At 42.0% G+C, this 27,324-nt stretch overlaps 5 protein-coding genes across 10 annotated transcripts; 3 read left to right on the forward strand and 2 right to left on the reverse strand.

Annotated features, from left to right (window-relative positions):
* Positions 59-3,318, reverse strand: LOC8082512 (iron-sulfur cluster co-chaperone protein HscB, mitochondrial). Its single transcript, XM_002458077.2, has 6 exons — positions 2,938-3,318; positions 1,484-1,580; positions 1,303-1,392; positions 942-1,007; positions 623-691; positions 59-528 (listed from the first exon to the last, which is right to left on the reverse strand). Exons 1-6 carry the CDS (start codon positions 3,270-3,272, stop codon positions 391-393), a joined length of 795 nt encoding a protein of 264 aa, XP_002458122.1. The 5' UTR covers positions 3,273-3,318; the 3' UTR covers positions 59-390.
* Positions 5,583-8,856, forward strand: LOC8082513 (probable ubiquitin-conjugating enzyme E2 37). 3 transcript variants are annotated; one of them, XM_021455576.1, is made up of 7 exons: positions 5,583-5,783; positions 6,012-6,167; positions 6,263-6,332; positions 6,454-6,559; positions 6,693-6,791; positions 6,891-7,013; positions 7,362-8,856. In XM_021455576.1, exons 2-7 carry the CDS (start codon positions 6,032-6,034, stop codon positions 8,535-8,537), a joined length of 1,710 nt encoding a protein of 569 aa, XP_021311251.1. In that variant the 5' UTR covers positions 5,583-5,783; positions 6,012-6,031; the 3' UTR covers positions 8,538-8,856. The 3 variants fall into 3 exon arrangements, with proteins under 3 accessions (XP_021311251.1, XP_021311252.1, XP_002455915.1); XM_002455870.2 differs by having other exon boundaries at positions 5,584-5,783; positions 6,007-6,167; XM_021455577.1 differs by lacking the exons at positions 6,693-6,791; positions 6,891-7,013 and having other exon boundaries at positions 6,007-6,167.
* On the forward strand, positions 9,465-12,986 carry LOC8082218 (protein GAMETE EXPRESSED 3). Its single transcript, XM_021456244.1, has 11 exons — positions 9,465-9,800; positions 9,865-9,934; positions 10,006-10,187; positions 10,390-10,719; positions 10,811-11,057; positions 11,294-11,578; positions 11,686-11,772; positions 11,880-11,918; positions 11,987-12,046; positions 12,124-12,263; positions 12,359-12,986. Exons 1-11 carry the CDS (start codon positions 9,465-9,467, stop codon positions 12,824-12,826), a joined length of 2,244 nt encoding a protein of 747 aa, XP_021311919.1. The 3' UTR covers positions 12,827-12,986.
* Positions 13,535-17,802, reverse strand: LOC8082219 (kinesin-like protein KIN-8A). The gene is made up of 7 exons (XM_021455459.1): positions 16,601-17,802; positions 15,813-16,077; positions 15,449-15,499; positions 15,259-15,351; positions 14,821-15,180; positions 13,869-14,552; positions 13,535-13,758 (listed from the first exon to the last, which is right to left on the reverse strand). The coding sequence occupies exons 1-7, from the start codon at positions 17,443-17,445 to the stop codon at positions 13,717-13,719; spliced, it is 2,340 nt and encodes a 779-aa protein (XP_021311134.1). The 5' UTR covers positions 17,446-17,802; the 3' UTR covers positions 13,535-13,716.
* LOC8082514 lies at positions 21,943-26,870 on the forward strand. Of its 4 annotated transcripts, none has more exons than XM_021457299.1 (7): positions 21,943-22,176; positions 22,283-22,478; positions 22,973-23,096; positions 23,354-23,706; positions 24,359-25,370; positions 26,068-26,261; positions 26,334-26,870. In XM_021457299.1, exons 1-7 carry the CDS (start codon positions 22,028-22,030, stop codon positions 26,418-26,420), a joined length of 2,115 nt encoding a protein of 704 aa, XP_021312974.1. In that variant the 5' UTR covers positions 21,943-22,027; the 3' UTR covers positions 26,421-26,870. The 4 variants fall into 4 exon arrangements, with proteins under 4 accessions (XP_021312974.1, XP_021312975.1, XP_021312976.1 ...); XM_021457300.1 differs by having other exon boundaries at positions 24,359-25,352; XM_021457301.1 differs by having other exon boundaries at positions 24,362-25,352.

Here is a 27,324-nt window from a genome sequence, read left to right on the forward strand (position 1 = left end):
TATGCATCTGATTCACGTAACCAGCAGTGCTGCATTTCTAGTCCAACAAACCACAACAGAAAAACCAAGTTTTGTTGTACTCTATAAAATTATGGCATCAAAGCCTTATTCTGAATCACTGTTTACTATTTTACTCTTTTAGTTTATATGGACAGCCCTGGATGAATTTGGAATTGTGGGAAGTACCGAGTCAAAAAAAAAAAAAACCCCTACTCTGTACCAGGCTACCAGCCATGGATACATTTGGAATTTAGCATTACAACGTATGCTCTTCTGTAGTCCTCACTAACAAACACTGTTGCAATGTAGCAGCGTGAGCACAGGGGGAGCGGCAAGGAACGTACGAAAAAATTCCCAAGCCTCACCACCTTTGACAGCTGTAACTGAAAATCAGAGCTTCTTCACGGTTTCTTCTACTGCACGTTCATAGTACCTCATTCTCTGTGTAGCTTCCACTGCACGGTCAAAATCCTTCTTGTCAAATGCCTCCTGGAAGGAACCGGACCAGGTTTCAAGCTTTTCCTTAATCTGGAAAAAGGAATTAAAAAAACTATGAACCCAGAAATCATTTGAAACACTATCATGCTCCCTGGTTATGGTGACTTTAGTCAGAGATCAGAACCTGAGATTGGATCTTCTCCAGAGTTTGAGAATCACTGGCATCGCTGACAGCTTCCCGTATCTCCATCATCTGCAAATGATTTGTTATTGATTTATAGAGAACATTCTCATCTTCATTTCGTGCAAGTTAATGGGAAAAGATGTATAAAAAGAAACCATTTGTGTTGTTGTATTCATCTCAATTCAGAGTTCATTCGTTTTTGTACTTCTGTAGGGATGTTTAACACATCGAGGGTGTGTTCCAACTTGTGATGATGTTCACAGTTATCGAAAGATACTCTTTTCTTCATCGACATGTATTCCACGATGAATGAAATTACCTCCATAAGAAGTTCTGGATCATTGATAGTCTTTTCTTCATCGACATGTATCCCTTCGAGTTTCAACTGCCAAAAAATTAGTACAGATGAGATGCTTCCAAAGATGAGTATAATACTTGTGTTTATTCATAGTGGAGAAACTTCCGACAGAGAAAATCAAAGGGTGTAATTACCACATCACTACAAGCAACACATCCAGCACAAAGTTGTGATTATTTATTACTCCGTATTTCTTTTCATGTACATATAGGTGAAGGGTCAACCAGACAACTTCAAAATACATTAAAACGAGATGAATCTAAGCATATGTGTTTCATCATTACACATCACTGAAACTTTAAGCATTGCTGGATAAACTCACCAAGTACAGTGCCCTTGGTAAAGGTTTGCTGAGTGTGCGGTATGCATCAATCACAAGTGCTGACTGCTCCGCAGCATAGCCCCTCTCTTTCTAAATAAAAAAAATATAAGCCATTCAGAAGTGATTTAGAGAGGTTAACATTAAATATGGGCATTTCTATGAATGCCAGATGGACAGAAACCTCAGATTTCGAGTGAACTAGGTCAGGATGTAACTTCTTCTGCCAGTCCTTGTACTTCCCTTCCAAGTTATTATCCTTTATATTATATTCTCTTTTTCTGAAGAAACCAACAAGAAAAAACATCAGCATCATATGTTCAGTGGCACAGAAACATTACAAGAAGGCAAAAATGGCAGAATCTTAAAACATGTTGAAGTTTCATTAGCTTTTAATAAGCGTATGGGACTATTCTACATCATAAACAAACATAATTTTATGAACAAATCTCCAGATAAGTTAATCAATAACTAACTAACTATGGTAGGAGTATGGAAAAGATCATATTAATACTTAGTAGCATGGAACTGACAAGGATAGAAACAATTGTGTCTAATTGCAACAATGTTTTCTCCAGATAAGTTAATCAATAACTAACTAACTACGGTAGGAATATGGAAAAGATCATATTAATACTTAGTAGCATGGAACTGACAAGGATAGAAACAATTGTGTCTAATTGCAAAAATGTTTGGCAAACCGATATTAATTGTGTCACAAAAGTACACATTAGAGGCAAAAGTGCATACTCTGTGTTTAACTCAGTAAAAGTAGACATGGATTGTCGAGTATATACGTCCAGATAATGGCCCAATTCCACACTTACAACACCCTTTTGTTTTGGAAACAAACAGAATGCACATAAACTAAAAAGAATTGTCTTATCAAGGTCCTATAACTTAATAACATCACTTTCCAGATGATTCACAAGAGCTACATCACAAATCACCCTGCCAAGAATGCCATATGGAGTATACAGAAACAGACAGAGGTGTCATATTCGTAAGTAGACCCTATGGTAACTGATACTCCCCTCTGATTGAAAAAAAAAAATATCCTTGACAGTTGAACGTTTACGCAATCAATAAATAAGAAATCGCGTGGATTGATGGCATAAGGTTAATGCTATTAAATTTATCATGGAAAATAACTGCATAGCTTTATTTAAAATGACATGCTCAGGGATGTTATCAAAGTATCGTCTTCTTATAGAGCATGTTAATATCATATACAACTTATATTTGGATTAGAGCGAGTAGTTGATCAATCCTAGCCACACATGAGTACAAGTTCTAAGCATCCATGTAATGAAACACTAATAAGACGCGTCTTTATCCTTCTTGTTTTTGGGTGTGAGCGGGTGTGTGTTTTATGCGGGTTTTTTAAGAGGTGTTTATGGGGTTCTGGCCTTCTGGATCCTTTCTTCAACAGGGCACACAAAAAAAAACATAGAACAATAAGCTACAATTCTGCAGGGCAAACACTACAGCAAGTTCTCATTAATCAGCAAACAGAGACTCAAATTGCGAAGGCATCGCATCATTCAGCATCAAACCCAGAATTCGGAGTAAACCTATGAGCACCGAATCCGCCGCCGCAACGTAATTCAAAGGCTCGAGATTCCCGGAGCTACTCACAGGCCAAATATTTGGAAGTAGTCGACGGCGGGGTCGACGGGCTGCACGCTCCCGCAGGACCCGCAGGAGAGGAACGCGCCTGTCGCACCGCAGCTCCAGCACGCGCCGCCGCCGCCGCTTGACTGGTTCGACAGGCTCCGGAAGGGAGCCCCGACAGAAGAGGAACCCCACAAGATTCCAAGATTGTGCTGGGACAGGGTAGAGCAAGAGGCGGGGGAGGATGCGGCGGTGGTTATAGGAGGCAGCGGGCGTCGATTAACTCGGCGGCCGGCGGCGGCGGCGGCGGCTGCAGCGAGGTGGTGGCGGAGCGGCCCGGCTCCAGCGCGCCGCCACATGGTCTCTGACGGTGCGGGTGCGGCGCAGCTGATGCCCACGTGTCTTTTCTAAAATGGTACTCCCTCCATCCAAATCGTAAATCATTCCAAAAATCTTAAACAGTCAAACTTTTTAAAGTTTGACTAAATTTATATGATAAAATAATAATTATTATGATACCAATTAAATATCATTAGATTCTTCCTTAATTATATTTTCATAGTACACTCACTTTACGTTACAAATCTTAGTATTTCACTTTATAATTTTGGTCAAACGTGAAAATGCTTTGACTCTCTATTCTTAGAATGACTTACAATTTAGGATGGAGGGAGTAACTATAATATTTTAGAAGGGCAAATGCTCTCAAATTGTTAAGGCCTTGTTTAGATCAATTTTTTTAGATTTTAATATAGTAAAATTTTTATTTTTATTTAACAATTATTATCTAAACATAGACTAAATAGACTTAAAATATTTATCTCACAAATTACAGGTGAAGTGTACAATTAGTTATTTTTAATCTATATTTAATGCTTTATGCATGTCATGAGGAATCTTGAAAGGTTTTTTGATTTTAAATGGAACTAAATAAAGCCTGAAATATTATCCAATTACGGAGTAACTAGCCTTAAAAGATCCGTCTCGCGATTTACAGACAAATTCCGCAATTAGTTTTTGTTTTCATCTATATTTATTGCATGCAGGGGTGGACCCACAGGGTATGTCAGGTGGGCCACGGTATACCCTGTGGGGCATGCCTTGTACTTAAAATTGTATTATCATCTGTTATATAGATAATTAGCAACATGATAACTAATGTGTCTTGTTGGTCTGGAGGTCCCTGGTTCAAACCCTTCCTGCCTCATTTTTGTATTTATTTTCTATTTTTGTGCCTCTTTTAAAAAATAACTATAAATAATATGATTTTTTCTTTAAGTCTTATTATTTTTCATCCCATCTTCTTGTGTCTCGTGAAACCTTAGTTTCAAGCTATGTATAATATTGTTTTAAAATTTAATTTCTATTTAATTTCGTCTCCTTTAAAAATAACTATATATAATGTATTTCATCCTTTAGTTTTCTATTTTCATCTCCTCTTGATTTGTCCCACAAGACCTTACATGTTTCTTTGTTTTTGTTTTTTTTTTATCCCCTATAGATATTATAACTATAAATAATTTGTTTTGTCATTTATTTTGAATGTTTTCATCATATCTTTGTTGTGTCATGTGAGATACTCCATGAAATGGGATGGAAATCTATAGCTATACATAGAGCATGTTTGCTTCCCCTTGCTAAATTTTAGCTAACTAAAACTTATTTTAGCTACTCTTGGGTGACTAATAGAACTAAACTATTTTAGCTTTTTTTAGTCAATATATTTGGAACTTTAGCTACTACAATGACTAAAGTTTAGCTAACTAAAATTTAGCAAGCGGAAACAAACAGAGCCATAATGTCTTGTTCCCTTTACAAAGTATGAACTCCAACATTAGTTGTCTAGTCACATTTATTAAGCATGATATTTTTGTTCTAAGTAGATGAAGATGATTTAATCAACACATTCATGTCATCGGAAAGCGATGGGTAAATAAGTCATATATGAATATTATAATTCTATTTTATTGGATATATTTTTATATTCCTTTTTTACTATTTATATCATCATAATATGTCATAGTTTCTAGCTTAATGTATGTGGTTTTTACTGAATTAGAATATGGTTTTAAAATTAGAAATGATATTATTAAATTGCATAAGAAAAATTTTATATGGCATACCCTAAGTTAAAATCCTAGGTCCGCCACTAATTGCATGTGCTGCAAGATTTGATGTGATGGGGAATCTTGAAAAAAATTTTGTTTTTGGAGTGAACGAAACAAAGCTTACATTTAATACTTCATGCATATGCCGCAAGATTTGATGTGACCGAGAATCTTGAAAAGTTTTTAGATTTTGAAGTGAACTAAGGCCTTGTTTACTTGCAAAAAATTTTACAAAATATGAATAGTAACACTTTCGTTTGTATTTGACAAATATTGTCTAATCATAGGTTAACTAGACTCAAAATATTCGTCTCTCAAATTACATGTAAACTATGTAAGTAGTTACTTTTTTACCCATATTTAATGTTTCATACATGTGTCGCAAAATTTGATGTGACGAAAAATTTAGAATATTTTGATGTGACGGAGAATCGAATATTTTGTAAAATATTCGGGGAAGTAAACAAGGCGCCTATACCTTTGATTTGATGATTGATGATACTCTGGCACTCTGCCGCTCTGCGTTCACCGCGGGCTTTTCACTTTTGATCTCCCATTCAACGCGCGCGCTCCCTTCCCCTTTTCGAAGAACCCGCGCTCTCTCTCTCTCTCTCCCAGCCTCTTTCCCGTCATCCCGTGGCCTTTCTTCCGGCCTCCCAGTCCCAGCCGCTGGGACTAAGGACTGGCCGAGCGCCGACGCCGTCCTACGCCAGGTGCCCAGGTCTTCGTCGGGCCCTTCGCCAGGGACGAGCACCCAACCAGGTATGGTCACCCCTTCCATTCTCTTCCTGCTGTGGGAAACCGAGCACCCCAAACCCTAATTTAACTTATTTCTGTTCGGATCTGATCTAATTTACAAGTGTATACATGTAATGTACTGGAAGAGAAAACCCTGAATTTTTATCTTGTATGAGTATGACGCTGTTGCGCTAGCCACCCAAAAGTCATTCTTACACTGAAAAGTAATCCGTATGTTTTGGTCCAGGGTAGAATTTTCTGTAAACCACGAAATGGCTCAGGCCAAAAGGCTGAATCTGAGAATGCAGAAAGAGATTAAGCTTCTACTGGATGATCCACCCCATGGGGTTTCTCTTAATCTCTCTGAAGATGAAAATGTCTTATCATCATTATCAAGTATTGAAGCCAGTATGTCCTTTATATTCTACTTTTTTTGATGTACTTTTAATCATCTCTAAATTTTCACTGCAACTTTGTATGCTGATCCCTACTCTTTAAATAAGGAATTGAGGGTCCTGAGGGGACGGTTTATGCTAATGGAGTTTTCATTCTGAAGATACAAATTCCTGAAAGGTGCATCCTCTTTAGACATCAAAACCAAACTCCTATGCCTCACTGAAAAACGAGAAGAGAACCTCATCTGTATCCCCCTATAAATATCATTTCTGATATTCAAACTTTTGTTGAGACGCAGGTATCCTTTTCAACCACCCAATATGACTTTTGTTACTCCCATTTATCATCCCAATATTGATAATGGAGGACGCATTTGCCTTGATATTCTGAATTTACCGCCCAAGGTAATCAATAGGAATTTCACACATGCTCAATGGTAGCTTAGAAATCTCAGAAATTCATATTCAGTTAAAATTTCAGAAACTCTTATTCATAACCACAGCAGTCTTTGTCATTGATGATGATGTTGTTGCACAGGGAGCCTGGCAACCATCACTCAATATTTCTACTGTTTTGACAAGTATTGGCTTGCTGCTAAGTGATCCAAACCCGGATGATGGGTTGATGGCTGAAATAGTAAGAAATTTCAGTGACAGTTGCAGTATGATAGTGGTATACTGATACATAATGCACTTTAAGCTCATCATCCAATTATGTTTTTTTTTTCTGAGACAGAGTCGAGAATACAAATACAACAAACAAGTTTTTGACATAAATGCTCGGTTATGGACAGAGAAGTATGCTAGTCCTGCTGCTGTTGGTGCTAGCGGTTGGGGTTCTGTAGATGCTGGTGTCCTGGTAAACAAGCATTGAAGTTTCATTTTGCAGGCTTTGTTTAGTTCCCAAAAAATTTTACAAAATTTTTCAGATTCCCCGTCACATCAAATCTTTAGACGTATGCATGAAGTATTAAATGTAGACGAAAATAAAAACTAATTGCACAATTTAGTCGGAATTGATGAGACAAATCTTTTGAGTCTAGTTAGTACATGATTGGATAATATTTGTCAAATACAAACGAAAGTGGTACTATTCCTATTTTGCAAAAAATTTTGGAACTAAACAAGGCCTAACTTTGTGTTCCAACATTATAATATGACTCTTGATATTTTATTGAGGGTTTGTTTTTTCTTTCTGAAATTTTAGGCACAGAATACTCAAATGGAGGGCACAGATAGCCTGGGATCATTGCCAAATACTTCTCAAAAAGTTTGTGAAGGGAGTCAAAGGAAGATGCGGTTACTGGGACAAAAGTTATCACTAAAGCCTGAAAGATCTGAAGAGAGTATGAAAACTGTCAAGCAAGATCCAGTTGCTAGCCACTTACCATCCATGGCAGGATCCACCTATCCTAATGTTTGTTTTTCTGATGCTTCAGGCAGACAGAATGATACATCAGAGAACATGTCTGTCAGTACTGCTAGTGTAGTGGTTTCAAAGAAAGGTCACCAAGGCAATAAAAAGGATTTGCAGTTACCTGGCCAGAGTCTTTCTGTTACCTCAGAAGGCCCTTGCAAAAGCAGTGATGGCAGTGATATGTTACCTAATCATCTTCCAACATATGCATCTGGTGCTAAAGATCACGCCATGCAATCTTCTGATGGCATTTTAGAGAATAGTTTGGCAAGGAGAATTGGTGGATCAGCAGCTAGTGCGTATAAAGTGCCAGAAGGAAACCGAAGGAATATCAGAGCACTGAAGTTGTCACTGAAATCAGTAAATCCTGAAAAGAAAAGTGACAATCAAAATGAAAATATGGCTCCAAACCATCTGTCTTCACAGTCAGGATTCAGCAATTTGCAGAAAAGACCCTTAGATGCTGTTTCAAGGAAAAAGTTCAGCGGAGGTCCTGCACTGGCTCAACAGAATCCTAACACTGAACAGCAACCGTCAAACACTAACATAGTATCAAATGAAGACTGCAATCAAGGTCTAAAGATGCAACGTAGGAGGCTGTCACTGAAATCTGAGCTGCCTAGAGTGGACAATGCCTGTGAAAAGGATTCTAAGCCACCCAATCATCCCCTAAGCGATAAGAAACTCAATGAGCTGCCATCATCAGCAGCAATCCCCAAAGGTGAGCTCATGGCACCCAATGAACTCCCATTGTCGGCACCAGCAGTCCTTAAAAGTCAATCCAAGGCTCTTGGCTTCGCTGGTGGACAGAAAGACTCCAGCTCAGACAATTGCTCCACCAAAGAAACCACGGTTGCCATCGAGAAGGTCATCGTTTCAGACAGTGAAGACAGCGCAGACGAACGTGAAAGGCCCCCAAGATCAAGGCTGTCATTGATGCGGAGACGATTGGCTGGAAAGTTTTGAACTTAGTGTCACCGCAGAACTATTTCTATACTGCGTTGTAAATTTTTGGAAGACGAGTATTCAAATTTGCTCAAGTAAATTGTGCCTGTGTTTGTGGTAGATCATGCCCTATATATGTTATATATGTGTTAGAGAACTCTGTCGCCCTAGGTGGGGGATGATGCTCTGTTGTGGTGTCATTCCTTGTGTTGTTAAAAAAATTTGAAGACTAGATTTTTGCCTATGCGGTTCAGTTTTAGCAGCTGTGCATGTAATCTATAATGCATTCGACCAGTGTTGGTGGTTCTATTTTTTTTTAATCAGATGTCTCCGAAGGGCATGCACGGTATAATGGTTTGGCTTGCATTATAAATATAATAGATTCAACTAGATTTACCTAGTGTTTGTCCGAAAGGCATGCACGGTATAATGGTTTGGCTTGCATTATAAATATAATAGATTCAACTAGATTTACCTAGTGTTTGTCTAAACGCCCGTTTAAATAGCCGTTTAGTCTGTTTAATATCGTTTATAACCATTCCGTTTAAACCATTTAGACCTTTTTCTTGTTTTTTGACCATTTAAACGGTCAACTATTTAATTTTCCATTCACCGTTTACCGTTTAATGGCCATTTAATTGGCTGTTTAGACCGTTTAGGCGAACATTGTCATGTATGGAGTAGCTAACTTTTTACGCTAATATAATCTCGGCCTTGTTTAGTTTCCAAAAATTTTTAAGATTCTCCGTCACATCGAATCTTGTGGAACATGCATAAAACATTAAATATAAATAAAAAAACTAATTATACAATTTACCTATAATTTACGAGATAAATCTTTTAATCCTAATTAGTTTATAATTGAATAATAATTACCAAATAAAACCGAAAGTGCTACATTTCGCTGTGAGTTTGGCGCAGAAAAAAGCGCTCGGCTAGTAGTACTACATGACCGAAGAGCGCAACTTTACCCGGGCACCAGTTACCGAAGAGACGGCGGTTCTGTATGTCCGTAAACTGCCGCACGGCGCCGCTCGTGGGTCTATTCCCTGCCTGCGCAACCACCTCCACCGGCGCCGTGCTCTCCGTCCCGCCACTGCCAGCCGCCCCCGGTCGACCGCCACCCTCTCGGCCTCCGCCCCTGGCCGCCGCCCCCCTCACTTGCGCATTTGCATCGTGCGTGCGCCTCTCTCCGGCCCTCCGCCGTCCAGGACTCACCGCTCCGGCCCGTCACAGCAGCAGACCAAAGCAACTGCCCCGTCCGTTCTTCCATCTCCGGGCGCAGTACGCTCTCTAAGCCATGGCCACCGGAGTGATGTGGTCCTTGTGCCTGCTTGCGTGCTTCCAGTTCGGTGCGGCACGCTCGGAGTCGCGGGCGCTTCAGAAGCTCGACACCGGCAGCGGCGGCGCCGAGAACGGTAAGGCGGCCTCATGGCTTGAATGATTCTGCGTTCCTACCGTGCCCGTACGCTGACAGTTTCCCTTGCAGCTCGCGCGCCGCCGGGGCCTGCCCGTGCCCTCTCGGCCCCTTCCATCGCCCACGACGGCCGCCTCGTCGCTTGCTCCGGGAAGGACCTCCTCGGGTTCGAACCCAACGGGTCCTTCGCCTGGATCGTTCCCCTCGGCCACATGTGCAACGACAGCATCAGCCCTGTATTCGAGGGAGAGCAGGTAACCCATCATTCAAAATCAGAAACTCTGCATGATCTGATGAGTATATATGATAACACATTTTGTTACTTTGTTAGCATATATATGAAATGCTAAGCCTGGTATATATCTTCTCCTTCATTTTAATGAGGAAACATGTGATGCCTGATGGATGGTAAATTGTGTTTGTTGGCTGTTCAAATTATTTCTGTGGGTTGTGCAGGTGTATCTGGTGGCAGAGGACAAGGTCATAAAGGTCACGCCACGGAAAGTGCGCACTGCCGAGCCAGCATTGGAGGTTTTCTTCAGCCACAACACGACGTCAGGGAGGTCCGAGGAGATCATTGGCCTGGCCATCAGTGGCAGATACTCGTCTCTCTTCCTCACCATCAGAAACCGGGGACTCTTCGCCTTCTCGCTCCGAGGCGAGCTCCAATGGAGCATTGGGCCTGCACTTAATTTGTTCGATTACCGTCTTGGCTGCAAGAGAAACGTCTCCGGCTGCTATTTCGATTCAGCTCCTGTTCTTGATCAGTGCGAGGGGGCACTTTATGTAAGGCCCATACCATTATGGTTGTTTACACTTGCCATAGTTTTTTCCACTGTCTGTACTAGCTCATTGTGCAACAACCATGTTCTTACAGATATCGAACACTGAAGGCCAGCTCTATTCCCTGTACATTGACAACCGTGGGATCAGATGGATCCAAGACTTGAGTTCACATGGCAAAGTGATGACAGTTGCACCGGGAAACAGTGGGCGCCTATACATTGTCTTTCCACGGAAGTCTATCATGGTGGGGATTGATGTTTCGACAGGAAACATTTCTTGGACGCAGAATATTGGTCCAATCAGTAATGAGAAAAACTTTCCAACTGTCGATTCCAATGGTAAAGAAATATCTTATATCATTATAAACGGGGCCATATTCATGTTCTAATCATTTTCAATGATTTTCACTGCATCAATTGTATTTTCCTATTCCACTATTCTCTTAGAAGAATTAGTTTAGTCGGTTATCCATTCTTCTTGTTTGCTATGAAGTCATCAATTTTCTATCACAAACAGTTTTGACCACACCTATGTACTACTTCAGTAATGGTAATATTTTCAATTTATGTAATAGGTTGGATGTCAATTGGTTCGCTAGATGGGACCCTCTACTCGATTTCTCCTGATGGTGACATGAGAAAGTTTCTTGCAAAAACAGCAAATGATTCAGTGATCCATGTAGGTCCAGTCCTTGACTGCTCAGGATTTTCCATGTATGTCGCTAAGACCATAGTGGAAGGAAAATTAATCCAGACGACTGGTGATTATACCTATGTATCGGCAAAGAAGCCATCATTCATTTCGTTCACATTGTTGGCTCCGGCAACTGGAACTATTTACTGGACTGGGGAGTATCCTGGTTTGTTCCTTTTTATGCTTATATAAGTCATTTTGAAATGGCAATGCCATTCTTTCTTTTTTTTTGAAAGTTATATTGAATATCACGAGATATTGATTGTCTTCCAGGGGAATTATCAAATTTGCTGTCCAGTAGTGATATGAATGACTTTACCATAGATGAGACTGTTGTTCTGACTCTTCTATCTGCAACAAGTAAGTCCTTGTATATATAGTTCTGGAATTACACATCTCAAGTTAATTAACAGTACAATATTCCAAATCAACTAATCTGCAATGACTTGCTCTCCTGAAATTTCTAGAGACAGGGATCAGCAACACCACGCAGTGCTATACAAGAAGTATGTTTATCTTAAGCATCACATTTGTTTGTCGTCATAATGTGGTCCTGACATCCTTGTGTGGCTAGGGCAAAAGATTGCTTGGACTTGCGGGCAAGCCAAAGCCAAGTTTGTTCAGGCCGATCCAGGTGAAGTTCAACTGCTTCCTCTTCTGCTTTTGTGTCAAAATTACGCCATTACTGACTGGATATTTTCTGTCGATTAGGAGAACCTAGCTATGTTCTATTGTTGATCTTCCTACTTGTAGTAATCGTACTACAAGCTGTAGCCATTTTGTTTTGCTGCATCTTTTGGAGGAAGAAAAGGCTCCAAAACAATGGATTGCAGAAGTTCCTGGAGAAGAGGGTATGCAAACTGCAACCTGTGCTTATCTTCCAATTTCATATTGTTCAGACTTCATAGCTTCTCCTACGCCTCACCTCCATCTCCTGAAAATGCAGCGCTCACTTCACAGCAAGAGGAGAATCTTAGGAAAGAAGATATTGGAGCTCGAGCAGAAGGCATCTGAAGATGCCTCGTCAAATGAAGCTTTGGGACAGCTGGGTGAAATGGTGAAAGCCAAGGAAGGCGTGGAGAGAAAGCTGTACGGATCATACAGCCTTGGCAGGGATGAGCCCAGCTTGGAGCCGCAAGGCTCCTCCTCCTTGCCACTGTACCATGGCAAATACAGGAGTTATTCGTTCCACAGCTCACAGAAAGAGAGCATTACGATTTTCCACAGTTCAGAGGATAGTACTACCAGTAGCTGCTCTGATGATAGCGAGAGTTGCAGTGGTACGAGTTCTGGAGAAATGGAACTGGATGAGTCTAAGTTAGCAGAAGAAGCTGGGCCCTCCAACACTGCAAATGTTGAGGAGGGAGTTCAACATGAACTAGAAAAACAGCACCAGCATTGCAGCGCCCCATAACCCTTGGTTGCTGGAAGGATCAGAGCTAGAATTGATTGCAATTCGTAGCATGTCTGGAAGGACAATATACTGTTTGTTGAAGACATTGGGAGTTGCTTGTAGTTTCAAATATTGGTGCAGCATTAGTTAATGATATGAAGCATATGGTTATCACAAAGAAGCAACATGCAAACCCCTAAAAGTTCATAATATAAACTTTTTAACATATAAGCTATGAGGTCTGCTACTACCCCCAACATAAAATTAAACTTGTCCATGGAGAAAAAAGAAATTGTATATGGAACAATTGAAATAATCTTATTTTTAACTTTTGCTTCATTTTATTATCTTGGTCACTTGAGTGTACAGGTTGATACAGAAAATATTATGATCTCCACTTGGACAACCTTCAGAAATGATAAGAATGGGCACTGCACACATAGAAAACACCAATTCCCTAAGCTGCACAAATTATTGCTGCCTCTCTGATTTCACTAGCAGTGAGATGGAAAACAATATAAGCTTAAGCAGGAGAGAATGCCTGAAGTTAATTTAAAAATCAGTTCATGTATCTCCCGTGAGCAAATGTTTACGGTTCCAATAACTTAATATGGATAAAAAAAACTAAGAAAAAACATTAGGATGGATTTCGACTAAACTCCGATTAATATATGAGATCTGTCCGTTGTAGGTAGTATTAAGATGGGGGAAAAAAGCTTAAGCAAGACAGAAGAAAGGAGAACTGTGTCTCGATTTAAAAATCAGCTCATGTACCTCCCGTGACCAAATGTTTACCGCTCCAATAATTCAATATGAATAAAGAATGAAAATAAAAATTAGGATGGATTTCGATTAAACTGCAATTAATATGAGCATCTCTATCCACTGTAGGCAGTCCTCTCCTGTGCATCTTAAATGTTTCGATGGCTCGATATTTGCCGTGCAAATCCTGGCTGCAGGGAATTGAAATGCAACGAGAGGCGTCAATAAAAACTAATACAAGCACTCAAAAGCCTCCATTAATCTTGTGTGAAGCAAGAACTAAAGAGTTGTATGCATATACCTGAAGCAGCTTGGAAGAACCTTTCTTCGGTGTCTCTGTTGCTACATGGCTTCGAGTCTTTCTTCCATTGGCAGCAAGAACTGAAGGGCTGTTGCCTCCGATGTCCCAGAAAGTACGCTTCTTTGCCGTTGGTGCTGGTGATGTAAACCGGTGGCTGGGGCTTTTCAGCTCGCCTGTAGCTGATGCATCTCTCTGTGCCTTTCGCAGGCTCGCCCTCGTGACAACTCTTCTATCAACTGTTGCCTCTTCACAGTTGTTAGGAGCCTTCCTGTTGATCAAGCCACGGATGAACTCGTCCTTCTGCTTTAGCTGCAATATGTGCTCCTTTTTCATCTTATCCATCTCAGACTCCAATGTCTTCACTTTCCTCTGTAACTCCCTGACCTGTGCGTTGTCGGTTGTAGGCCTCTTGGAGTCTGTAGTGTTGAAGTAGTTCCCAGCCACGATAGATCGTCTGGTCTTTCTTTGAGTTGAGCCTGGAGTTGAAACATGAGAAGAGCGAGCAGGAGATTGTTGTGGCAAGGTTTTTGAAGCAAGTAACTGAGCCTCGGCAATCAGTAATTTCTGTTGTTGCTTCGCCAGCTGCTCCCTCAGCACACAGTTTTCCCTCTGAAGCTCCAGTACAAGCACAGCAGTTTCAGAATCTGGTTGATCCAGAACCTCCTCGTTTGCAGTAGTTTGGGTCTGCAAAACAATAAGATGATTCCACTTTGTCATGAGTTGTACTTAGGCCCCGTTTGGTTCTCCTTGCTAAATTTTAGCTAGCTAAAATTATTTTAGCTACTCTTGGGTGACTAATGGAACTAAACTATTTTAGCTCTTTTAGTCAATGTGTTTGGAACTTTAGCTACTAAAGTGACTAAAGTTTAGCTAGCTAAAATTTAGCAAGGAGAACCAAACAGGGCCTTAGTAAAATGTACAATGTTTTATTCACAAATTAACAGTCACAAACCTTTGTTTTTATTTCCTTGGCACGATCAGCCCAATGAAGCGTGTTCTGTGTCTCGCCAAAGGAAAGATGAGAGGGGCTAATGTTGGCAATCATGACGGTGTTGCAGGATCCTCCAAGTGAGTCCTTAAGGAGTTGGGTTAGCTTGGAATTGCGATATGGTATGTGCTTCTTACCCTCCACAAGGGCATTGATGCAACTGCTGAGTGCAAGAAGAGAGCGGTTAATGTTTGCTCCTTCAATCGACCTCAGTGTGCGTTGATCTGTTGCCAGGGCTCTTTCAGATCCAGCAAGATCAATGAGAGATAGTTTTCCGACTCGTTTTAGGTTAGTTCCATCCAAGGATCTGTATTCTACAACAACCTGTAAATTTCCAAAGGTGGTGAGAGGTTTTACTATAGAAATTATTCTCCATAGGTCAAGTATGTGTATGGATTTTACCTGCAGTACCGCATGAGAACGTGATGAGGTCTCGTTTACTCGAGTTGGTTCAGTTGTTCGATTCTTGTTGCCTTTCTGAAGTAATTCCATAACCTGGAAAACAAGCATATATAATCAACTATAAGAAGGTACCTCTCATTTTTGCTTGAAAGCCATTGCAAGCTAATCATGCCCAAGAAACAACTCATACCTCGTCTGTGGAGTATACACTTCTTTGGGTAAGACCAGCTGCAACAGTTCCCTGAAAGGCCGCAAACAATTTTTTTTGTTAGAATAGCATTATTAAGGAGACTTATCAAAACATGTGGAGAAAATGCACAAAAAGGGCATGTGTTCAGAACTGATGCATTTGACTACTCAATCCACTGCTAATAATTAAATTTTAGTACATGCATATCATTATCTGAACTGAGGATATTATACAATGGTTAACCTTTTACCATATCTAGTACCTACATCTAGCTACTATCTAGGAATCACAATAGTAATTAAATTCACTGAACACAACTTGCTTTCAATAGTTACAACATGGTCAAGCATCTCAGTTCATGTACCTGCTGCTTATCTTCTCTCAGGTTAAGGGGGCTACCAGGAGACAGCAAATCCCTCACTGTCTCATTGTATATTTCGAGGTATGACAACTTAATTGAATAGTTCCGCTGCGTCACCTTGGAGAACAGATCATTTATTGCAAGCACCATTACGCCAGGGTTTTCCATTGTCCCAAGCATGGTGTAGGTCTTACCAGCCCCTGTAGCTCCATAGCAGAACACTGTCCCATTCCTACCTTGCAGAACACCCTCCACAAGGTCTGCTGTTCTGCAGGACCAGAAATAGAGAAATGAATTATAGGCATATATTATCTAGTGTATGATCTCATAAACTTGTACACTTTCATCAGTAAATTTCATTGTCCATCATAAGATAACTAAGGAAAAAATAATATGAAAATTGGATGGTACATTTGAATGAAATTTGTTTCCTGAGTTTTTTTACATCAAATAAGCAAACAATAGTATAAATCTGTCATGAAGTAGGACATGATTTTTTTTCATGGAGTTTTCTTCATCAGGTACGCAAAGCACTACTAGTGTACTATAGTTGCCATGACATGAAAATCCAACATAATCTTATCAACTTGTGTTCATCTAGTCTGAATTTTGCTTGTTATCTTCCATAGCAGATTGTTATCTTCACATATAAGAAAAATAGTAGTAGTCTGAATTTTTTGTCTTATCTGTATCGAGATGAGTAGGCAATATAATATGGAATGTGTGCATCTAGTCGAAAATTGGGCGCTCCCTTTGCATGTAATGTAAGCGTAGGATTTTTGTGCTCTTACGATGTGCTGTAGACTTCTGCCTGCGTCGTCGAATCAGGGAAAACCGAATCGAAGCAGAATTGGGAATCGCGCACACGCTTCAACCGGAGATAGTCGTTCTCTGAGGCGAACTCCGTGAGGGACACCTCCTTCCTGTTGACGATCTTGACGCAACTCCTCGACCCGGCCTCCTTCTCCTTCCTCGACATCGGACGCAGCCTCACGAACACGAGGATCCGGCTCTCCACGGTCTCGGCAGTGCCGGCCCCGACCTCCCCGGCGGCCTTCAGCTTGCCGCCCACAGCCCCTCCCAGAGAGAGTTTCCTCGCCGTTGGCACCGGAAGCACCGGGAGCGCCGGCACCGTCTTCTTGGTGGGGCAGGACATGGCGTTGGCGCCGCGGCCCACCACGTTGTCCTTCGCCTGCCGCGCGAGCACGACAGCGTGGCTGTCGTTGGACGGCGCTCGCGCCTGCGGAGGCGCCACGTTCTCCCTCAGCACCGCGGCCTCGGGGACCAGACCGAAGGCGTCGTAGCGGCGCTTGGCCACCCTGCCGCCGTCCTCCTCGTCTTCCTCCTCGGCGTTCTCGTCGTTGGCCACCTGGGCCGCGTTGAGGCACCGGATGCTTTGGCGGAGCTGCCGCGCGGCGGCCCCTCCGCCCTGCGACGCGGCGAGCAGCTGCTTCTGCTTCTGCTGCTCGTAGTCCTGGGTGAGCGCGCGCAGCTTCTCCTTGAGCCCGTGGTGGTTGTGGTGGCTCTGGCTCGCGACGTGCCTCGGAGCCGGCGCCGCCGACGCCGAGCCCCACGGCAGCGCGCCCGCGCCGTCGCCGCGGGCAGCGGAAACCCGCGACCGTGTCACGACCGGCATCTGATATCCCCTCCTCACACTAGATCTGAGTGTCACAAGCCGCTGCTCCGCCTCAGCATCGAAACCGCGCACCCTTCCTCGAGACAGGAGATCCAAGAAACGAACTTTCTCGGAAAATCCTCCTCGAATCACAGACAAGATGCTCGAAAGAGCGCCCCGAATCGACGATTGAGTTCCTCGACGCTGAGGAGCGGAATAGACCCTCGAATTTCGCCAAATCTTCGGGCTCGATGGGGTTTCTGGGGTTCTTGATCTGGGAGGGAATCCGGGAGAGGCTTTCGTCTCTTCGCAGATGGAGTGGTGATAATCGTGGAGCTGGGGATCTAGAAGGAAGGCTCCAGGACCGTCGGATCAGTACTCGTGCTGGGACGGACGGCCGGTTTGAAATCCCAGGGAGGGATCGGGCTCCAACGGTCGGGTCCGTGGTCCGTGGACCTGGTCCTGCCCAGGCTGGAACGGTCGACAAGCGCTCGCTGGCAAGCGGGGCCCGCAGGGCAGTGGGCCATGGTGTGCTCATGTACGTTTGACTAGGAATGGCGGTCTTAATAATTTCATGATGGTGCGGCGGATTAGCAGCCGGTGACTATCGACGTGTGATTTAGCAATGCAGCATCGAAATGTACTTCTACTCCCTTTCAGATTTGATGTCAACGAAATGACTCGCTGACTTTAGTACCTATTTTCGTCCAAAATCTAAATTTTTTTTAAGATTTCTCGTCATATCGATTTTTATGACATATGTATAAGGCATTAAATATAAATAAAAAATAATTAGTTACATAATTTATCTGTGATTTGCATGACAAATTTTTTGAGCCTAGTTAGTTCATAGTTGAACAATAATTACTAAATATAAACGAAAATGTCACAATATCCCAAAAAAATTTCAGGAGAGAACTAAATAAGGTCTCGGATTTAGTAAGGACTTGTTTAGTTTGCAAATTTTTTTGGTTCGGACACTGTAGTATTTTCGTTTATTTGTGGCAAATATTGTCCAATTGTGAATTAATTAGGCTTAAAAGATTCATCCCGCGATTTACAGACAAACTGTGTAATTAGTTTTTGTTTTTTACTATATTTAATGTTTCATGCATGTGCCGCAATATTCGATGTGACGGAGAATCTTGAAAAATTTTGAGTTTTGGATGAACTAAACAAGGCGAATTTTGCTTCAGCAAATCACGTTGTAACTTTCCCATCATCTCGTCCGTAGTGATGGCTGTCCATTCTTTCCTCCCTCGTTTACTTCCACGCTGGACAACCTGCTCGCCATGCCGCGGCTGAGCAGTGAGCACGCCAGGCGCCACCTCCTCTGCTCTATGAGCCCGACGCCTGCTCGTACATTGGAGATTGAGCGAAAGTTACGTCGTGACTCCTAAGTAAGGAGTGAAGTTTCCGGTTGCTCTGCTAACAGGGATATACTATTACCTTTGTCTCAAAATATAATTTTAGATCTTATTAGAATCAAAGTATTTTAAATTTGTAGAAATATTATCAACGTACATGACTCCAAATCATAAGAGTAATATTTTATAGCGAATCAAATGTCACTTGTTTTAGCTAAAGACGTCAGTATATATTTTATATAAATTTATTTATATTTTAATATTTGACTGAACATTATTTTTAAAAATTATATATTTTTTGGATGGAGGAATATGGGGCATTATACCTGGGCAACGGGCCAGCCCGGCCCGGCCCGGCCCGGCACGTTGCCTAACGGGCCGAGGGGGCACGTCATGCCCTGCGGGCCGTGCCTTACCGGCCTGACCTCAGGCCCAGGCACGGGCCCGTGGGCCTTTTTGCGTACCGGGCGGACCCGTCAGGCTGGGCCAGCCCATAGCCCGTTGAACAATAAAATATCAATAAACACAGATTTAAAAGCATATTTCAAACACATTCATCAATTCATCACTTCATCAATATAAAGAACACATTCAAATACATATGACACATGTAGAGAATAGATTTAGATATCAAAATGAGTTATTTTATACAATGTTGTTATTTAGCGGGCCGGGCCGGGCCGGCCCACGGGCCTGAAGTGCGGCCCAAGCACAGCCTACAGCCCCGTGCTGTGACAGTCCGGGCCCAATGACCTTCGGGCTGGACCGGGCCAAAATGACGGGCTTCGGGCTGCATGCCCAGGTATATGGGGCATCAAGTCATGCCATTGTACAGATCGATGTTCACTTGAAAAGGGAAGCTTATTTGCGAGTCATGTACAAAAATCAGTGGTGCTGGCCAAATTAAATATTTAATTGTCTCACAGCCCCTGCTGAATATGTTGTGTCCTAATGCACTATTTGAAACAAAGCGTATGCAAGTGCCCTCATCGTTGGGCAACGCTTCGTCGTCCAAATGTGAAAGGCGCGCGTTGTGGCCGGCATGGATGGTGCTGTGTGTGGCTGGCATGCGCTTCGGCCTGCATGCATGGCGTTGTTTGTGTCTCGCTAATCTCACGCGGATGTCATGCGTGCGTGTGGTTTCCTTGGGCGAGGTAGATGGCAGGAGCCTGAAGAGGACCATACACGTGATCTGAACGTCGGATTTGAGTGAGTAAGGATAGAAGATTGTGAAGTAATTTGGATCGTTAATTTGTATGGAGTTATTTTTCTGGGTATATTTTTTAGGGCACATGAAGGGAGGCTATCTCAGCGGAGGAGGTTATATGGGGTAGACCAAGCAATGAATAGGACGGTGCATTAGTAGAGTAGATGAATAGGACGGTGCATTAGTAGAGTAGAGTAGATTTTTGGATACATGAAGGGAGGCTATCTCAGCGGAGGAGGTTATATGAGGTAGACTAAGCAATGAATAGGATGGTGCATTAGTAGAGTAGTATAGATAGATAGAAGATAGATAAATAGATTAGTAGAGTAGACTAAGAACTCTGACATAGGCCCTATCATGATGTCCAAGCTATCAGCCTCACCATGAAATTGATATATGCTTAAACTATGTTTGGATCCGAGGCTAGGTTCCTAAAATGTTGCGCTCCATGTTTTTTACAGACGGAATAATCATGGATGAGCCAATTTTTTTGTTTGTTTAGATGGATGAGAATACCCTAAGAAAAGATGGATCAGAACAAATGAGACGACAATTGTCAACTACTTATATCCATTAACTTCAAATAATGACAAGTAATGAAAATCAATGGGCAACAAATGTTGGCCTTATCATGTTAATTATCATTAATATTACACTAGTAAGCACTAATTAACAACAAAATAGGCTAATTATCCATAATCAACACTAATATTGATATGGTGATTGCTAATTAACAATAAAATAAATTGTCGTCTCATGAATAAGTTACTAATCAATAAAAATAGACTAAATCATGTCATTGATAAGTTACTAACTAATAACAAATAGACTGAATATCTTCATATGATCTCATTCAAATGTGCTAGTCCCTTAATGGCAGTTGTCATTAAATCCATCAAAACTCACTTAAGGCCTAGATGAGTGAGGATGTGTCTTGATGAACAATTTGCCTAGAAAAATTAATACATGGTTGATTGCACTATTGCATTTCACCAACATAAAGATTTTTATGCTATTGTATATTGATGCCTATAGCATCCTCCATGTACATCATATGGCTTCCCCCTCCTCTTTGCACATGTCATCTTCCTCATCGTACTAACATATCTATGAAGCTATGTCAAGGACCTCATCATGACACCCCCACCTTCTCTCTGCCCTCTAGCATTCCTACACTACCCATGCGCTGGTGCTTATCATCCTAAACTACCCATAACTCGTTTCCATGGTTGATGACAACCGCCCAATCTCGAGCCTAGCTCCCTCGCTAGAGGAAAGGTTCATGCAACAATTTTGAACCTTACTGGTGAGGTGTGGAAGAAGAGTGAGAATGAAAAAGGGCCCACTTGTTAAAAGATTGCTAGAGCCAAAGAGCAATGCTAATTTTATGTTTTTTTCGCTTTTATGCGTGCAAGTTTTCCTTTGGTTCCTGCAACGATATAGTTTAAAAAGTCTCATCCTTTGTATTGTTGGCATTTCTAATTGATCAACAACATCAATGGCAAAGGACATGTTTACGAGGGCATAAAGAATACATCTTCTTCTGGTGGGATTCAATTAAAATATTGTTGACATGTTTAAACAGTAACATTCGTAGACCTGTGGTAGAAAAACACTTGGTTTGGTGTGTAAATGTGGCTTAGTTTGTGTAGTGAACGGGGAAAAGGGGAAGTGTGGAACCAACCAACCTAAAACATGTGCGTCGACTCTCATTTATCAAACTAGTTTTTTTTTTTTTTTTGCAAAATTTCTCAAACTAGTTTTTATTTTGAGAAAATTTTGTGGGAACACAAAGCCCAACTAAAACTACGACGCGAAAACGGCCCAACAACTTCAAAGCCCAAGAGCAGGTGGTACGTCACCGTTCGTCTGGCCCGGATGCGGCCCTCTTCCCGTGTACCCCCTCCTGCGTGTAATGGCAGGCACCAGGCAGCATTCAGCTGCAGCAGCAGCTTGGAAGCACGCATCGCCACCCCACCCCCATCGCCGTCTCCCCTCCCCCGCCGATCCCCCGCCCCGCGCCACCTCTATGGCCGCCGGCGGAGGCGGAGGTGGGGACATCAGCGCCGACTCGGAGCGGCGCCTCAAGAAGGCCATGGACAAGCTCTACCACTTCCCCAAGCCCAAGTCGAGTAGCACCGGCGGCTCCAAGCCCTCTTCGTCGGCCTCGGCTGCAAGGTTCTGCCCTAATCTTTTTTTGCTCGCGCCCTCTTGTGTGCTTCTCCCTCTCGTATTTATTATGCGCTTTGATTTGACGTGCGTTTGATCTGATCTGACGCGGCAGCTCCGGGAGAGCGGTGGGGAAAGCAGCGGCCGAGGCGGCGAGAAGGCTCGGGGTGGTGCGCGGGTCGCGGCTCCCGCCTCAGGTGTCGGCCATGTCAGCGATCTCGCCGCCACCGCCGTGCCGCCCCTGGGACCGCGCCGACCTCATGCGTCGGCTCGGGTCATTCAAGGCCATGACCTGGTTCGCCAAGCCCAAGGTACATTTTAGGCATGCCTACATTTTACTTACACATTTTTACCCTTATATAATGTTGCTTGTTGGATTGGTGGCATTCATGTGGGCACTGGCCATTGATTTTGAGAAACTTTTTAAGCCCTCTCTGGAGAATGTTTGGGGCACTTAATGTTGTTTTTGGTTAAAGCACGTGAAAATGCAATTTAAAGTCTGGTAGCAGGGCGGAACTAGAGCGTATTTGAGGGGTGTGTGCTTGCCTTGTGAGTGCATAGATTTTTACCATGGGTGTATATGGTGAAATTTTGATGATAATCACTTTTTTGTTTTCGTGTGGGTGCGCCTGCACCTGCTGCTATCTATAATTCCACCTCTGTCTGGTAGTTCTGGAATTTTGTTGATGGTCGAGTTTGTGATGATGTATTATGCGTACGGGTTTAGTTGAGAACTGGTGATTGTGTGTTCAGGTGAAGTATCTGTGGTCTGAATTGGTGGTTGATAACTACTTGCTTTCTTCAGGTTATTAGTCCTGTTAACTGCGCAAGAAGAGGATGGACTAACATTGAGCCAGATGTTATAACATGTGAAGCTTGTGGGGCACGACTCCTGTTCTCCACTCCTTCCTCATGGACAACACAGCAAGGTGTGCATTTTATACTGTGTTAACCTGTGCATTTCATCTCAAATGATGACTTGATGAGTCTATGATTGAAGAAAATGTTCTTGTGTGCTCTTGTTGTTAGTACACATTACACATAACTTCTGTGCAGTGATGGTTTATGAACGATTATAAAACATCCCATTTTTATCTGTAAGAGCATATAGGCTTCATTTACCTGCTTGATGTGATATTCCTGTTCATAGTTTATTTTTATTTATTGAGAACTGTGTTTTGTGCAGTTGAAAAGGCTGCTGCTGTTTTCAGCCTGAAGCTGGACACTGGGCACAAACTACTGTGCCCGTGGATTGATAATATATGTGATGAATCACTTGCTTTATTTCCACCAACGCCACCTCCTGTTTTAGTTGGGAACTACTATGAACTTTTAGCCTCTCTGATGCGACTTTTAGCACTCCCAAGAATTTCCTGCTCTTCTCTTGAGACCATGAAAAAGCGGAGTCCACAGCTAGAGCAGTTTCTATCAGAACCATTCTCTTCATCAGTTGTTCTCAAAGGGAGATTTATGCTTACTGAGGACTCTACAATTAAGGATTTGGATGATGCTTTTCAAGATGCTGACACATATTATCAGGTAATTCTCTTCATCTATTGTGGAGTTGTTGACTTGCTGTGAGATTTTTCTTGATATGTTCACAGGAACCACATGCTGAATCATATGACTTTTAGCCTTTTAGGTGATATAAGTATCTGATATTAACCACAGACAATGTTCATATGCAACTTTCTATTGTGGAGTTGTGGTATTACACTAACTGAATAAATTGTGCTTAGTTAAAACATATTAATGGCTGTTACTCTATCATGTTAAAACCTTGTGTGTCATATGCAATGAAATATGTTTCATAGTTCTTTTCTCATTTGTTGGCTGTATGTCTGATTTGAAATAATATTGTGCAGTTGTGCTATTAGGGAAATTTTACAATACTCTCATGAAGCAAGTTTCGACCTATAAATATCTGGTGTTGCTTCAAAATAGTAATGGCAATATGCTATTTGTTAAGTTCTAAATGAAATAGTCAAAGATATTGAGTCCAACTGTATCTTTAAGAACTTGATTCTGTCTGTAGAAAGCTTCTTTGCTGTGTTCATTGGAATTAGATCTTTGTATCTGGATTGACATTCCATATTAGTACATGAAGATATGCTTGCAATATATTCCCTTTCCTTTTTGTAATTTCACTGTGCATTTCTCCATCTTTCCAATTTAACACTTTACTCTGTAGCAGGCACTTAAGATAATAAGTTTGTGTGGATGGGAACCCCGCCTACTTCCTTATGCTATTGACTGTGGAACTGAGTTTCATTCAGATGCAAACTCTACCTCTAAATTGGCTCAACCAGAGCAAACAAGTAAGACGATGGAGGATCGGGTCATACTTTACTCACCTGATGATGCTAATGGTGCTCGACCATCTGCTGATGTTAATCAAGAAGATCAGCATTATGATCCATTATCAGTTGTTTTAGATTGCCAATTTTGTGGTGCATGTGTTGCCTTGTGGCCTTTTTCTCTTGTACAACGACCTCTTCAACTCTTTAAGCTGATTTCAGATTCTAATAGACAAGATGATCAGGATAATGGACATGACAACGTAATCGGTGGAGTAGGACATTCAAAGGATGCTAACATTGGTTTTAATTTCACCATTGCTGGGGGTCCACCGCCAACCAGACAAAGTTTCCGACCAAAAGTTTCATTTCCTGTTGTTAGTCGACATTTGAAAGCTGACTTGAATTCCCGTGTGAATTTGCTTTCCTCCGGAAGTGACAGCCACATGGTTCCTGTTGCTTCGCATGCTTCAGGTTCCATGAAACGCAAAAGAAGCACAGATCAGCCTCATTTGTTGGAAGGTGATACCGATGATGCTAATACACCCACCATAGGGGCAAAGCATGACCAGCCAGGAGAAAATTCTGAAAAGAGTATACCAAACTCGGTAGTGAGCACTGAACAGAAACAAGGTGGTTCACATTCCAGTACAGATAAGGATACCAAATTGGATGAAGCTTCCAATAAAGAACAATCAGAAACAGGTTCTCCTTCAAGAAAAAGTATAACAAGCACAGATGCAGCTGTTGATCAACATGGATTGGAATCTAGATTTTGCTCAGTTCAAGAACTTTCTAATGGAGTGAACCTGACAGAGATGCACACAAACAATTCCAGGCCAACTGAGGTCAGCACAATGACAAAATCATTAGTCAACAGGGAAAAAGGTGTGTACAGACCTCCAGGTAAAGAACTCATTTCTGTGTAGTTGTTACACTTGAAAGGATTGAAGTCACTATACAAGTACTCCCTCCATTCCAAATTATAAGTCATCCCAAGAATCTTGGAGAGTCAAAGTATTTTCAAGTTTGACCAAAATTATAGAGAGAAATACTAAGATTTGTAACATGAAATGGATATACTATGAAAATATAATTAAGGAAGAATCCAATGTACTTAGTTGACATCATAATTGTTATTATCTTATCACATAAATTTGGTCAAACTTGAGATATTGACTCTCCAAGATTCTTAGAATGACTTATAATTTGGGATGGAGGGAGTATTTCTGTGTAGCTTGTTATCTATCTGTCTGTCTAAGTTTCTTGTCGCTGTAATAAGGCTGTAACAGGTTGGAAACTTCTTCTGACTATAATTAGCTCATCAAAGTAATAGCTGTTTAGCACAAATTGTTCTGCTACAACAGTGCTGAGTTTTCTTTCTATCTTGTGGCAGCAAAAAGTTATTTATCTCACTACTGTAGACTGAAGACTATATGCATGCATACTATGTTTCCCATTCTTTTTTGCGTTTCTTATTTGTTAGTCTAGTTGAGTAATGTGCTTTAAATTCTTCATCGTGTCCTCAGTTCTAGGGTCATCAGTGTCCATCACAGTTAGCTCTCCTTAAACCCTAACTGTGAGTTTATGCTTTCTGTGACAGAAAAACAAGGTCTGTATGACAGAATGAATGAGTTTGATCCTATCAAGCAGCACCGGACATTCTGCCCTTGGATTTCCCCTGATTACGGCGAACCCTTGCCTGGATGGAGGCTAACTCTTTCAGCATTACTTGCTCGGGACAAAAGATCTGATGGGGACTTGCAAGTGGAGGTTCAGACCAGCCTTCTCGATGAGGTAGGTGCTTTCATTTAACCATGCCTTGTATCTCTAGAATGCAGCCTCACCAGTTGGTTTTCTATGATTCAGGAGGATGACCCTCTTACCTCTGTTAGAAAGCTTTTCATGACACCACCTCCAAAAAGGCGGAGGATACATCAATCCGAAGAGAGCTGAGAAGTGAACTGTATCCACTTGTTGGGAAAGCTGGGGTCAAACTCATACGGTTAGAATAGAAATATCAAGGGGCAGAACCAGAATGGCATATGAATTGAATATTGGAATTGGAAATGTTTTGCTTGGGGCCAGCAGCAGGGAAAATGATTTATGACTTGGCTTATTGTTCCAGGACGAGACCTCCATCGTAGAAACCATTGTTGTGGTTGTAGAAGTTGCTTACCCTTTCCCCGTTTGAAACCACCTGGGCATATATACACCATGGTTTCGTAGCTTAGTAATGTTGTTACTAACTTGTTATATTGCGTTCTTTATATTGCTGTACGAGCAGCTGTTATTAACTGTTATAAACCCTCTGGGGAATTTTGATTGGCGAAAGCGAAATTGTTTGACGCCTTTGCTGGTTGATTGACCTGGAACTGCTTAATGATCTTATCGGCTTGAACGAGAGATTATGCCATTCAATAGCCTACAACGAATCGGTTTGTAACGGTTTGGAAACAGCTCTGCCGTGCATGTGTCTTTCAGAAAAATAAAAAAAACAAATGCATGTGCCGTGCTGCATCACTGCATGCCTTCTTCACGCCACTAGCGTGCAGCTGCAGAAACGATACTCGGCGACATGCAAATCGCATTGGGGTGATTGGTGTCCGCCTCGTGTTTTGCTTGTATTCTCTCGTAACCAATGACGGCTGAGACAGTTCGAGGACGACCAGCTTCTTGTTCGATTCGACCATGCTGAAACGATCGACGCCAAGTTTTAAGCCGGTTTCAGCGACAGAAATTGTCATACAAGACCAGATCTAGGTTGGCTCTGAATGTTGGGCCAGCAGGCTGCCGGGCTGAGCGAAACAGGCTGTCTGGACCGGTCTTGCTAGAACTAGCCCAACCTCGCCAAAAACGA

The sequence above is a fragment of the Sorghum bicolor genome, chromosome 3 (assembly GCF_000003195.3).
Source record: "Sorghum bicolor cultivar BTx623 chromosome 3, Sorghum_bicolor_NCBIv3, whole genome shotgun sequence".
NCBI classification, from domain to species: Eukaryota; Viridiplantae; Streptophyta; class Magnoliopsida; order Poales; family Poaceae; genus Sorghum; species Sorghum bicolor.